The sequence below is a fragment of the Bos javanicus genome, chromosome 1, assembly GCF_032452875.1.
Source record: "Bos javanicus breed banteng chromosome 1, ARS-OSU_banteng_1.0, whole genome shotgun sequence".
Taxonomy (NCBI): domain Eukaryota; kingdom Metazoa; phylum Chordata; class Mammalia; order Artiodactyla; family Bovidae; genus Bos; species Bos javanicus.
Window position 1 is genome coordinate 5,497,170 of NC_083868.1, and position 14,232 is coordinate 5,511,401.

General features: G+C 38.3%; 1 protein-coding gene across 1 annotated transcript; it reads right to left on the bottom strand.

Annotated features, from left to right (window-relative positions):
- Positions 1 to 629: 629 nt before the first annotated feature.
- On the bottom strand, positions 630 to 14,018 carry LOC133255004 (keratin-associated protein 6-2-like). The gene is made up of 3 exons (XM_061429543.1): positions 13,909 to 14,018; positions 9,863 to 10,134; positions 630 to 1,223 (listed from the first exon to the last, which is right to left on the bottom strand). Exons 1-3 carry the CDS (start codon positions 14,016 to 14,018, stop codon positions 916 to 918), a joined length of 690 nt encoding a protein of 229 aa, XP_061285527.1. The 3' UTR covers positions 630 to 915.
- Positions 14,019 to 14,232: the final 214 nt, after the last annotated feature.

The window sequence follows — 14,232 nt, forward strand, 5'->3', positions numbered from 1 at the left end:
CTTTCTATTTTGTTCCATTGATCTATATTTCTGTCTTCATGTCTGTACCATACTGTCTTGATGACTGTAGCTTTGTAATATAGTCTGAAGTCAGGCAGGTTGATTTCTCCAGTTCCATTCTTCTTTCTTAAGATTGTTTTGGTTATTTTAGGTCTTTCATATTTCCATACAAATTGTGAAATTATTTGTTATACTTCTGTGAAAAATGCCATTTGTAGCTTGATAGGGATTGCATTGAATCTACAGATTGCTTTGGGTAGTATACTCATTTTCACTATATTGATTCTTCCAATCCATAATAGTATATTTCTCCATCTATTTGTGTCATCTTTGATTTCTTTCATCAGTATTTTATAGTTTTCTATTTACAAGTCTTTTGTTTCTTTAGGTGAATTTATTCCTAAGTATTTTATTCTTTTTATCACAATGGTGAATGGAATTATTTCCTTAATTCCTCTGTTTTCTCATTGTTAGCATCACAGACTTTTCTGAAGTTACAAATCTATAAATTAGTACAGCAAAAATAAATAAATATTGAGGAAAATATTCCCCAAAGAAAAATAATTTTTACCCTGATAACAACCAAAAATAAAAGGCAGATTGTTCATAATAAATAGACAAAAATGAAAAAAGTTTTCTTTTCCCCATTTATTAGTTCAAAATTTAGTAGGAAAATAGAAACAAATTTAAGATCAAATTATGAAAATGAATCTATACCAAAATCATCTCAATGTGAAGAGGAAAATGAGTTCATAAGGTGAATTTCATGTTCTTCCAGATATCAAGTGGCATTCAGGCTTTTAGCAAATCATATCAGAAGTCCCTGTGTACAATGAGCACCATCTGAGAGTGAGGCAGAGAACTTCTGGGGTCCAGAACTGGTGAATTGGAGAGTGAGAGTCTTCCATGGCATCCTCAATAGTAGTAGCCAAAGCCAGAGCCATAACCAGAGCCACATCCATAGCCACAGCCACAGAGAGAGCGGGAGCCATAGCCGTAGCCACAGCCGTAGCCACAGCCATAGCCACAGCCCAGTCTGCGGAAGCCAGAGCTGTAGCAGGAGCCATAGCCACAGCCCAGGCCTCCATAGCCGTAGCTTCCACAGCCGAGGCCGCCATAGTAGTTTCCGTAGTAGCCACACATGGTGTTGGCTGTTGAGATTGTTCTTGGGTGGAGGAGAGTATAGGTGTCGTTTGAGTGTGGATATTTCTCCCTGCAGAGGGCTTTTTATATGCCCTCATTGTGTGTGTGATCCACCATAAACATTCATGCTATTGGCTAATTTTTCAGGACCAGTATGAGTAATCTGTTGACTATAGGTTTTAGGGATGACTTCACAAGCATTGAGGAGATATGCTTTGTTTCACCACATCTGAGCCAGTTAGTAGGTCATTAACAGACTCAATTATCTCATCCTCAAATCCTTACTCATGATTTCTTTAAATTGCCCTTTGTAACTAATCTTTATGACAGTAAATACCATTTTTATTGACAAACTCTGACCTGCTACAGAAAAACAATAATTCTGTCTTCTTTTTTATTGATATTCAACAGATCATAGTATTGCACCTTGACCTTGAACTTCTTCTTCTATTAATATTAATTCCTCTCCCAATCCATTATTTTTCTTTAAGGATTTATCTCATTTTCATGTGAGAGATTGCTTACTGCTAAAAGCCAAATGTTATCACTGAACTTCATGAGACTGTAGACTACCAGAAAATAGTTTGAAATTCTGGAACACTAAGCCTGAAAAAGACCGGACTTTTCTTTCTCTTTTATATCCATATTTTGTACATTTTAAAAATTATGTGTTTACATATATATGGAATTTAGAAAGATGGTAACAATCTTTCTAAAGATTGTGTACGAGACAGCAAAAGAGACACTGATGTATAGATCAGCCTTATGGACTCTGTGGGAGAGGGAGAGGGTGGGGAGATTTGGGAGAATGGCATTGAAACATGTATAATATCATGTATGAAACGAGTCACCAGTCCAGGTTCGATGCACGATACTAGATACTTGGGGCTGGTGCACTGGGACGACCCAGAGGGAGGGTATGGGGAGGGAGGAGGGAGGAGGGTCCAGGATGGGAAGCACGGGTATACCTGTGGTGGATTCATTTTGATGTTTGGCAAAACTAATACAATATTGTAAAGTTTAAAAATAAAATAAAATTTAAAAAATTATGTGTTTAAATTAAAATTTTTTTCCTATGGTTTCAAGTTTATACCCTGGATTTACCCTCAAAAATAAAAGGAAATGATGAATGCTCCTTTGCCTTTTCTGGGGAAAATATCTAGGCCAGAAAAGAATATTTTATATTTATATACAAAGAGAAAAAAAGTTTAGTTATGAGACCTACCACGTGAGTAAGTTACTTTATATCTTTCCTTTTTGAATGCTGTAAAATGGAGAGTTTTACCACATCTTATAGTTGTTCTGAAATAATGTGAGATAATGCACATAAGGTACTTTGCACAGTGATTGCTCTATGGTAAATAACTAACAACTTTAGTTAGTGTTACTTTAACACAATAATTAAAAAGTTATTCAAAGTTTTGATGTAGAATTCTATAAATAACAGCAGGTGAGATAAACAGAATATTCTTAGATAATCAAAGACACAGGAAAAAAAGAGAAAATAAACAGTGCATTCAATAGTAAATGATAGCACTTACAAAGCATTTATTAAATTCCAAGCATGATCTAAGTGCTTTACATGTTTTAACACACTTAGTGCTCACAAAAATCCTAGAATAGTTTGTAATTTTTATGCAAGAATGCCAGGTTCAAAGAAGTTGCATCATTTGCACAATATTATAGGCACAACCTAAATCTTAATGCAATGTAATTATATGTACTTTTTAATTGATGAGACAGTCTGGGAATTGCTATCCCTATTATAATAATAATAATGGATTATTTATAATAGAAATCCATAAATTTAGACCCATGTAAATGAACAATAGAGTAGAAAGAAAAACTTGCTTTCAGTAGTATGCTAGTTAATGCATTTGAAAAAATACAATGAAAATCAGAAAAATCAATGTTTACAATCCATCATAAAAAATAATTAGACAAGAAAGGAAAATAAATGATAAGATGTGGTAAACTTTGGCATATGAATGGAATATTTATACAGTCACAAAACATCTCTACCAAAATACTTCTTAATTGCAAAAAAAAATAATAAAAGTAACTTTTGAGCAGAAGAATCTAATATTTACAACTGATCAAGTTGCAAAGTTACTGTAAGTAATGAAGCAAATCAACAAGTGCCTAAAAATAGATTTAATAAAAGGCAAACCGATTCATTATTTTGACAGAATTTATAATCTTGTTCTCATCATAAGGAAACTTTAAAGCTAAACTGAAGAATAAAAGAAAAAAATTCCCATAATCTACAAAAAATTTAAGATTATGAAAAATACTAGACAGCATGATAACTGAATGCACTACATGACCTTAAGTAGATTATTTTTCTGTAATAGCTTTATTGGAGCAATCTATTCTTGAGTGAATATTGTGAAAAGAAAGAGAAAGAAGCAGATTTCGATAGAGGGGAAAGTTGAGTTGACATGGCACTCAATGGAAACCTCAGGAAACCATCTGTGGGACTGTGGAGAGGGAGTGTTCCAACAGTTACTGGGGTTGAATAAGGCATGTTATTATACCCCCACTTTGATCAATCATTGGTGCCTGGAAGCGGGCATGATCTCTTTTGAGGGTTGTTTATTAGCTGAGGTCATTCTACATTATACACACTCAATACTTGATTGAACTATAAGCTTAATTTTTGGCATGTGTAAGGCTACGACCAGTGCGCTAAGCACGGCCAAGAGGAGTTACCCACATCCGAGGTGAGGGGCAGTGGCCGAGAGTGACAGGCTGCGATGGCGCAGGAACGGCCGAGAGGAGCTACCTCACATCCGAGGTATTGGGCGGTGGCCGAGAGGAGACACCCCGTGAATGAGGTCAGGGGCGGTGGCCTGCCGGGAGGAAGTACCCTACACCCGAGGCCAGGGGCAGCGGCCTGGAGGACCAACCCCACGCCCGAGGCCAGAGGTGGCGGCCGGAAGGACCAACCCCATGTCCAAGGAGCAGTGGCTGCATGGGTGCAGAAGGGCCTAGAGGAGCTATCCCACGTTGAAGGTCAGGAAGGGTAGCTGTGAAGAGATATCCCTCGTCCAATGTAAGGAGCAGCGGCTGCGCTTTGCTGGAGCAGCCATGAACAGATACCCCATGCCCAAAGTAAGAGAAACCCAAGTAAGATGGTAGGTGTTGCAAGAGGGCATCAGAGGGCAGACACACTGAAACCATACTCACAGAAAACTAGTCAATCCTGTTTTGATTGACTAGTTTGGTTCACACTAGGACCACAGCCTTATCTAACTCAATGAAACTAAGCCATGCCCGTGAGGTAACCTAAGACGGGCAGGTCATGGTGGAGAGATCTGACAGAATGTGGTCCACTGGAGAAGGGAATGGCAAACCACTTCAGTATTCTTGCCTTGAGAACCCCATGAACAGTATGAAAAGGCAAAATGATAGGATACTGAAAGAGGAACTCCCCAGGTCAATAGGGGCCCAATATGCTACTGGAGATCAGTGGAGAAATAACTCCAGAAAGAATGAAGGGATGGAGCCAAAGCAAAAACAATACCCAGCTGTGGATGTGACTGGTGATAGAAACAAGGTCCGATGCTGTAAAGCGCAATATTGCATAGGAACCTGGAATGTCAGGTCCATGAATCAAGGCAAATTGGAAGTGGTCAAGAGATGGCAAGAGTGAATGTTGACATTCTAGGAATTAGCGAACTGAAATGGACTGGAATGGGTGAATTTAACTCAGATGACCATTATATCTACTACTGCAGGCAGGAATCCCTCAGAAGATATAGAGCAGCCATCATGGTCGACAAAAGAGTCAAAATGCAGTACTTGGATGCAATCTCAGAAACGACAGAATGATCTCTGCTCGTTTCCAAGGCAAACCATTCAATATCACAGTAATCCAAGTCTATGCCCCAACCAGTAACGCTGAAGAAGCTGAAGTTGAACAATTCTATGAAGACCTACACGACCTTTTAGAACCAACACCCAAAAAAGATGTCCTTTTCATTATAGGGGACTGGAATGCAAAAGTAGGAAGTCAAGAAACACCTGGAGTAACAGGCAAATTTGGCCTTGGAATATGGAATGAAGCAGGGCAAAGACTAATAGAGTTTTGCCAAGAAAATGCACTGGTCATAGCAAACACCCTCTTCCAACAACACAAGGGAAGACTCTACACATGGACATCACCAGATGGTCAACACCAAAATCAGATTGATTATATTCTTTGCAGCCAATGATGGAGAAATTCTATACAGTCAACAAAAACAAGAGCAGGAGCTGACTGTGGCTCAGATCATGAACTCCTTATTACCAAATTCAGACTTAAATTGAAGAAAGTAGGGAAAACCACTAGACCATTCAGGTATGACCTAAATCAAAACCCTTATGATTATACAGTGGAAGTGAAATAGATTTAAGGGCCTAGATCTGATAGATAGAGTGCCTGATGAACTATGGAATGAGGTTCATGACAGTGTAGAGGAGACAGGGATCAATACCATCCCCATGGAAAAGAAATGCAAAAAAGCAAAATGGCTATCTGGGGAGGCCTTACAAATAGCTGTAAAAAGAAGAGAAGGGAAAAGCAAAGGAGAAAAGGAAAGATATAAGCATCTGAATGCAGAGTTCCAAAGAATAGCAAGAAGTGATAAAAAAAAAAAGCCTTCCTCAGTGATCAATGCAAAGAAATAGAGGAAAACAACAGAATAGGAAAGGCTAGAGATCTCTTCAAGAAAATTAGAGATACCAAGGGGACATTTCATGCAAAGATGGGCTCAATAAAGGACAGAAATGGTATAGACCTAATAGAAGCAGAAGATATTAAGAAGAGGTGGCAAGAATACACAGAAGAACTGTGCAAAAAAGATCTTCACAAGCCAGATAGTCACGATGGTTTGATCACTCATCTAGAGTCAGACATCCTGGAATGTGAAGTCAAGTGGGCCTTAGAAAGCATCACTACAAACAAAGCTAGTGGAGGTGATGGAATTCCAGTAGAGCTATTTCAAATCCTGAAAGATGATGCTGTGAAAGTGCTGCACTCAATATGCCAGCAAATTTGGAAAACTGAGCAGTGGCCACAGGACTGGAAAAGGTCAGTTTTCATTCCAATCCCAAAGAAAGGCAATGCCAAAGAATGCTCAAACTACCGCACAGTTGCACTCATCTCACATGCTAGTAAAGTAATGCTTAAAATTCTCCAAGCTAGGCTTCAGCAATATGTGAACCGTGAACTTCCTGATGTTCAAGCTGGTTTTAGAAAAGGCAGAGGAACCAGAGATCAAATTGCCAACATCCGCTGGATCATCAAAAAAGCAAGAGAGTTCCAGAAAAACATCTATTTCTGCTTTATTGACTATTCCAAAGCCTTTGACTGTGTGGATCACAATAAACTGTGGAAAATTCTTCAAGAGATGGGAATACCAGAACACCTGATCTGCCTCTTGAGAAATGTGTATGCAGGTCAGGAAGCAACAGTTAGAACTGGACATGGAACAACAGACTGGTTCCAAATAGGAAAAGGAATACGTCAAGGCTGTGTATTATCACCCTGCTTGTTTATCTTATATGCAGAGTACATCATGAGAAACGCTGGGCTGGAAGAAACACAAGCTGGAATCAAGATTGCCAGGAGAAATATTAATAACCTCAGATATGCAGATGACACCACCCTTATGGCAGAAAGTGAAGAGGAACTCAAAAGCCTCTTGATGAAAGTGACAGTGGAGGGTGAAAAAGTTGGCTTAAAGCTCAACATTCAGAAAACGAAGATCATGGCATCGGGTCCCATTACTTCATGGGAAATAGATGGGGAAACAGTGGAAACAGGTTCAGACTTTACTTTTTTGGGCTCCAAAATCACTGCAGATGGTGACTGCAGTCATGAAATTAAAAGACGCTTACTCCTTGGAAGGAAAGTTATGTCCGACCTAGATAACATATTGAAAAGCAGAGACATTACTTTGCCAACAAAGGTCCGTCTTGTCAAGGCTATGGTTTTTCCTGTGGTCATGTATGGATGTGAGAGTTGGACTGTGAAGAAGGCTGAGCGCTGAAGAATTGATGCTTTTGACCTGTGGTGTTGGAGAAGACTCTTGAGAGTCCCTTGGACTGCAAGGAGATCCAACCAGTCCATTCTGAAGGAGATCAGCCCTGGAATTTCTTTGGAGGGAATGATGCTGAAGCTGAAACTCCAGTACTTTGGCCAGCTCATGCGAAGAGTTGACTCATTGGAAAAGACTCTGATGCTGGGAGGGATTGGGGGCAGGAGGAGAAGGGAACGACAGAGGATGAGATGGCTGGATGGCATCACTGACTCGATGGACATGAGTCTGAGTGAACTCCGGGTGTTGGTGATGGACAGGGAGGCCTGGCGTGCTGCGATTCATGGGGTCGCAAAGAGTTGGACACGACTGAGCGACTGAACTGAACTGAACTGAATGATCTTAAATTTAGTCTTGGAAATACTGGTTTAATAAATATATGATTATTATAATTGATACAATCCTAGAAAAACTGATTGTGACATAGTCTCAGTTCAGTCACTCAGTCGTGTCTGCCTCTTCACAACCCAATGGACCACAGCAAGACAGACCTCCCAGTCCATCACCACTCTCGGAGTTTACTCAAATTCATCTCCATTGAGTCGGTGATGCCATCTAACCATTAGTGAATGATTGTCTCAGAGTGTTAAAAAATGTATTCGTGTATAACAGCATGAAATCACGAAAGCCTGTGGAAATGCTCTAGATTTTATGAAATGTTAGATTACAACAGACCATAAATTGCAAAGTATGATGATTTGTACAAACTGGATTCTGTATCAAAAATAAAGCTACAAAAATTGAAAAAATTAAACCTAAATTATGAATTATATGCGCTTCCCATGTGGTGCTAATGGTAAAGAACCCACCTGCCAATGAAGAAGATGCCAGAGACTCTGGTTTGATCCCTGGGTCAGGAAGACTAAGAATTAGATAATAGAATTGTATCAGAACTATATTTCTTTTTGTGATAATGGAATTTTGGTTATATGGGGAGCCATATCTTACCTTTGGAGAAGGAAATGGCAACCCACTCCAGTTTTCTTGCCTGGCAAATTCCATGGACAGATGAGCCTGGCAGGCTGCAGTCTGTGGGTTGCAGAGTCGGTCACAACTGCAGTGACTTAGCACATATCTTACCATATTCATTTAAGAATAAAGTGTCATGAAGTTTGCAACATATTTTCAGATGTTTCAGGAATAATGTTTGGGTGTTTGACCACGCAAATGTGTGTGTGTAGGGAGACACAGAGAAAGAGAGATAGAGGAAGAAAGAGAAAGACAGACAGTGGAAACAAAACTAGCAAAATATTAAAAACTTCCAAATCAATCTAGATGTACAGTTTTAGGTACTCATAATATTACTTCCTATATTTAACTGAGGAATTTAATTTTTTTTAAATTAAATTCTGGGAGAAATGAATTTATATCTAGAAAAATATTATTCTTGGAGTACTAAAATCTGCAGTGATTCATTTTTCAATGTCTAAATTTCCTGCCTGAAAGTGTGAACCTGAGCATAGAAGGTAGAAAAGTGGAAAAAATTTTTAAATAACAGAATGCAAAAAGTGTGCAAACTTTGGGTAACAAAGAGGGGATAAATAAAATATATTAATATATGTCAGATAATGAGTATCAGATGCTATTAAATGGCTGTAAACTGAAATTCACAATGGATGTTAGAAAAGGTGTCACTTAAAAAAAAACAAACAAAACACTATAGCTCAAGGCATTTAAAAGTTTGGTGAAGGCAGGGTAGGTTAAAATTTCTTTACTTCTTGCTGGACGAGCATAAGAAACACTTTTTGTTTAAATATACCTAAAACTGAAATTAGAGTTTGATAACTATATCAGCATTGTATTTTCTAAAGGACTCCACATAGATGAAGATTTTGGAATAATTCGCTTGGAATACACACTGTTTCCAGGCAATGCTTACCTACATTGGCAAATATCAATTTCTTCCAGAGGAGAACACTGAGGGCTTTAAGACCTCTACTTTCTTATGTTACACGTCAAAGATTTGGTAGAGCAATTGAAGTAGAAATACTAAAATATGCTATTCTCTAAAGAAGAAAATTATTTTAATTCAAAAAAGGAAAAAAAGAAAACCAAAAAGACAAATTGTTTTGTATTGCTTAGTTGCTAAGTTGTGTCTGACTCTTTTTATGATTCTCTGAACTGTAGCCCACCAAGCTCCTCTGTCCATGGGATTTCCCAGGCAAGAATACTGGAGTGCATTGCCATTTCTTTCTCCAGGGGATCTTCCTGATCCAAGGATTGAACCTATGTCTCCTGTATTGGCAGGTGAGTTCTTAACCACTGATCCAGCCAGGGAAGCCCCAAATGACAAATAATGCATTTAAAATGAAAAAAAAAAAAAGAAACACGTTTATGATTCCATATTGATCAGGTTTATTAGGAAATTAGAGAAAAGTCTTCTGCATGGAAGTCAAAAGAGAGTTTCTGTGATGGGATCATTCTAATGAGAGATCATAACTAGAGTTCTCAAATGAATTTCACATTCTTCCACTCTTTTGACATGAAATGCAGAAAGGGAAGGGTTGGTGTATCAGATGCAGAGGGCACCAGAAGGCAAGTCTTTAGCAAGATGAAGAATATATGTGGTTCATTCAGAACTGGTGAATCCTGGTGTCCGGGGGTTGAGGATGAGAGTCTTCCATGGCGTCCTCAACAGTAGTAGCCAAAGCCAGAGCCATAGCCGCATCCATAGCCACAGCCACAGAGAGAGCGGGAGCCATAGCCGTGGCCACAGCCATAGCCACAGCCCAGCCTGCCGAAGCCAGAGCCGTAGCAGGAGCCATAGCCACAGCCCAGCCTGCGGAAGCCAGAGCCGTAGCAGGAGCCATAGCCGCAGCCCAGGCCTCCATAGCCGTAGCTTCCACAGCCGAGGCCGCCATAGTAGTTTCCGTAGTAGCCACACATGGTGTTGGTGGTTGAGGTTGTTCTTGGGTGGAGAAGGAGAGTAGAAGTGTCACTTGAGTGTGGACATTTCTCCCTGCAGAGGGCCTTTTATATGCCCTGAGTGTGGGTGTGACCCACCCCACCTTCATGCCATTGGCTAGCTTTATGACTGATCTAATTAGTTTGTTGTTCACAACCATAGCATGAAACAACAGGGAAATTCAGTAGGCTTGCTGTGTTGACATCCCAGTTTGGATTCCTCTTATCCAATTAAGGAGTTGAATGAGAGGAGTTGCAGACTCACACCTACACAGTCCTGTCCCAGATCACATGTTTTATTTTAACCACCTCGCATCTTCAGTATACTGAGAAAGACATTTGTTGGTCTTAATCTTATTTGCTCTTGACCTCAGTTTATTTCACCAAACTTTAAAAAAATTTTCATAAGACTAACAACTCCTTTTTACTCAAAGATTCTTATCTTCGTGATCCAAATTATCTTCTTCAGGGATTCAATTTCTTTCCTATATTGAAACCATAATGTATCTTTTATTCCCATGATGTTGATCATAATACAACCAGTTAAAATTTCAGTAAATCAAGTCTGAGCAAAATGTATTATATTTTTCTGTCTATACCAATGACTAATTCACATTTACTCTCAATTTCTATTGAAGGACTGCAAAATAGGAGTTATTTCTTGAAATCTGATTTCTCCACTTGTTTTCCTAATTGAATATACAGTTATACAATTAGTTTGTTCATTAATATTAGATTTATATTCTAAGAAAATATCCAATAGACTAACATACATTTATGTTTATTAATGTGCTAAACCAAGTCCCTTATCAACATGCTGCTACTGCTGCTGCTAGGTCGCTTCAGTCATGTCCGACTCTGTGCGACCCCAGAGATGGCAGCCCACCAGGCTCCCCCGTCCCTGGGATTCTCCAGGCAAGAACACTGGAGTGCGTTGCCATTTCCTTCTCCAATGCAGGAAAGTGAAAAATGAAAGTGAAGTCGCTCAGTCGTGTCTGACTCTAGCGACCCCATGGACTGCAGCCCACCAGGATCCTCTGTCCATGGGATTTTCCAGGCAAGAGTACTGGAGTGGGGTGCCATCAACATGTTCAATTATTAAATTTGTTTTGAACCAGTCATACTGAGTTCTCTTGCATATTCCTAGTATTGTTGTTCACTTAATTAAAATTAGTTTGACAATTCCTCCCATTGGGAGGCACAATAAAAGTGAGAAAAGTTTCTTATTATAGTTAAACTGTACTTTGTATCCTTAAAAGGATGCACATTGGAAGGTAACATGATCCATCATCTATGTGTAATCTGTCAGTGGATTTCTATTATTCTAATGATATTTTGAGTCAAAATATTATTTTTATAATCCTCTCATAAATTTAGGCAAGGAGAGAGAGTATGATGTTGGACACACACTGTATTTTAGTAAAATCTCCTCTGGAGATGAAAAGAATAAAACCATGAGATTTTTTAAAAAATTCTTATTCTTGAGAAGTATATTTAATGAGTCAGAAAATGCTTCTTAGTAAAATGAAGTGTTTTTATACTAAGAGTCTAACCAAACACAATTATCATTCATTCAACATGTGTTTTTGAATGTTGTTCCCATGTGTGTATTTGGTAGGTTCACTTTTGTAAAATAGACATAGTATCGTGACTTTTCTTCACCCTTTGCTGGGTTGAGATATTGGGATTACAAGACATCTTTATCATTTTCAAATTTCTTGTACAAATGAATAATGTAACCTCAACTATGACAATGCAGAGTCAATCAAGAGATAACAAAATAAGTTTCCAGGAAAAACTCATTAAAATAGAATGATGACCAGTCTTCCTCTAGGTTACCTAAGTTCTTAAAACATAATCTAAAATTGGTATGACTAAAACTGCTTCTCAATTTTTTAAAAATACAATTAACTTTTTTTAAAGGGAGGTATTTGTTAAAGTAGTTACAAAAGACATTGTTATTTTGAACAAAATAATGTCCCCAATAACAACATTTACTGTGTTGTTTCTTCATAGAGTTTAATTCCTGGATTTAATTTGTTTCTTTAATAGCACTGAGTTCCTTTCTCTCTAGTCACAACAGAGAGCATTGTACTCTATGGGATTCCTCTTAAAAAAATTTTTTTTTCTGGTGTGATTTTCTGAACTACATTATGTTCTTAAGTACATCTCAAAATCAAAAACAGATAAAAAGCCCTCTTTCTCTCCTCAGTCTTTTCCTGCTGATATCCCATTTTGTTCTACTTCTTGGCAAAATTTCACATAAATCAATATTTCTATGGTTGTTTTCTATTCTCTTTATCCATTTTTTCCTTGGTCCACTTCTTTTTACTGTCTCTGAGTACCATTCAGGTTCACCAACTTCCCTTTTCATTCCTAAAATACTCTCCAACCCTTACTTACACCCTACCACTCACATTTGGTTCAACTGCAGTATACCCAATTGATCCTTTTCCATATCCTTTCTCTTTTTACTTTTTCAGACTATTTTTTTGTCAGATGTGAAGGTGCCCAGTTAGCCGTTTGCTGCTCTTATGGTTTCTATTTAAATTCTCTTTGAATGCATAACTGGAAATGTTACGTTAGCCAATTAATCTCAATTGACATTTTCAGTTCTAATATATATTCAAATGATCCCTTGACATCTCCTTTGACTGTTAATGGTCATCATAAATTAACAGAGTGAAAATGAGTTCCTGTTTCCTCATACACTCAAAGCTCTTTTGTTTTTTTTGCTGCATTTTAAAGCATGTAAGACCTAAGTCAGGTTAGACCTCTCCCAATAGTTTATCCATTCATGTCTTTCTGCATTAAGGTTGCTAGACTATACCAGGCACCATTTAAATTTGAATTTTAAATTATTAAATCTCAGAATATTGAATTTCCCAAGTATTGTACAGCATATGTATGTACAAAAAATCATTTATCTGATAATCAAATGTATCTGGGTGTCCAGTGTTGTATTTGCTGTGTCTGTAAACCCAAACCACAGAAAGCACAGCCTTTACGATCTGCCCTGTCTTAGTCTCGAGTGCACCTATGGGTGCATCTTGAAACACTCTTCTCCATACAGTACACATAAGTTAATAACCTTTCTTCTGTTCAGATGTACCAAGCTTGTTTCCAACTTAAAACCTCTGCCTTTGGGTCACTGATCCTCTGCAATAATAGCAAAAGGCTAGAATCTTCTCTTTCCTTGAATCTTTCAAATAGGATTTCCCTGACTGGTTTTTCCAGTAGTCATGTATGGATGTGAGAGTTGGACTATAAAGAAAGCTGAGCACTGAAGAACTGATGCTTTTGAACTGTGGTGTTGGAGAAGACTCTTGAGAGTCCCTTAGATTGCAAGGAGATCCAACCAGTCCATCCTAAAGGGAAATCAATCCTGAATATTCATTGGAAGGACTGATGATAATGCTGAAACTCCAATACTTTGGCCACCTGATGGGAAGAGTTGACTTATTTGAAAAGACCCTGATGCTGGGAAAGATTGAAGGGAGGAAGAGAAGGAGACGACAGAGGATGAGATGGTTGGATGGCTTTGCCGATTCAATGTACATGAGTTTGAGTAAACTCCGGGAGTTGGTGATGGACATGAAGGCCTGACATGCTGCAGTCCATGGGGCCACAGAGTCAGACATGACTGAGCAACTGAACTGAACTGAACTGACCATCTAATCTGAAAAAATCTCTCACCTAAGTCCTTAGATTTACCTTACCCCTTGCCTTGACTCATTCTTTAAATAGACTTAACCCTATCAGAAATCATCTCATTCACCTTAAGAATTTGCTTTCAAATATCTGCCTCTGTTTTCTGCTGATGTTCAGTCCAGAGTGTAAGATCCACAACGAATGCATCTTGTCTGTCCTGTTCATTGCACCACCCATTGTGCTCACAACAATCCCTAACAAACAATTGATCCTCAAGAGTTTTATGTACAAAAGAATTAACAAATTTCCAAATCAATATAATCTGGGAATTAAATTCCCAGATTTAAAAATTCTTTGTTACTTTTCTATTTTGAAATAATTTTAGTTATCAAAAGTAGCAAACATATACCCTTTAGCCAGTTATACCTATGGTAATATCTTTAATAACCAA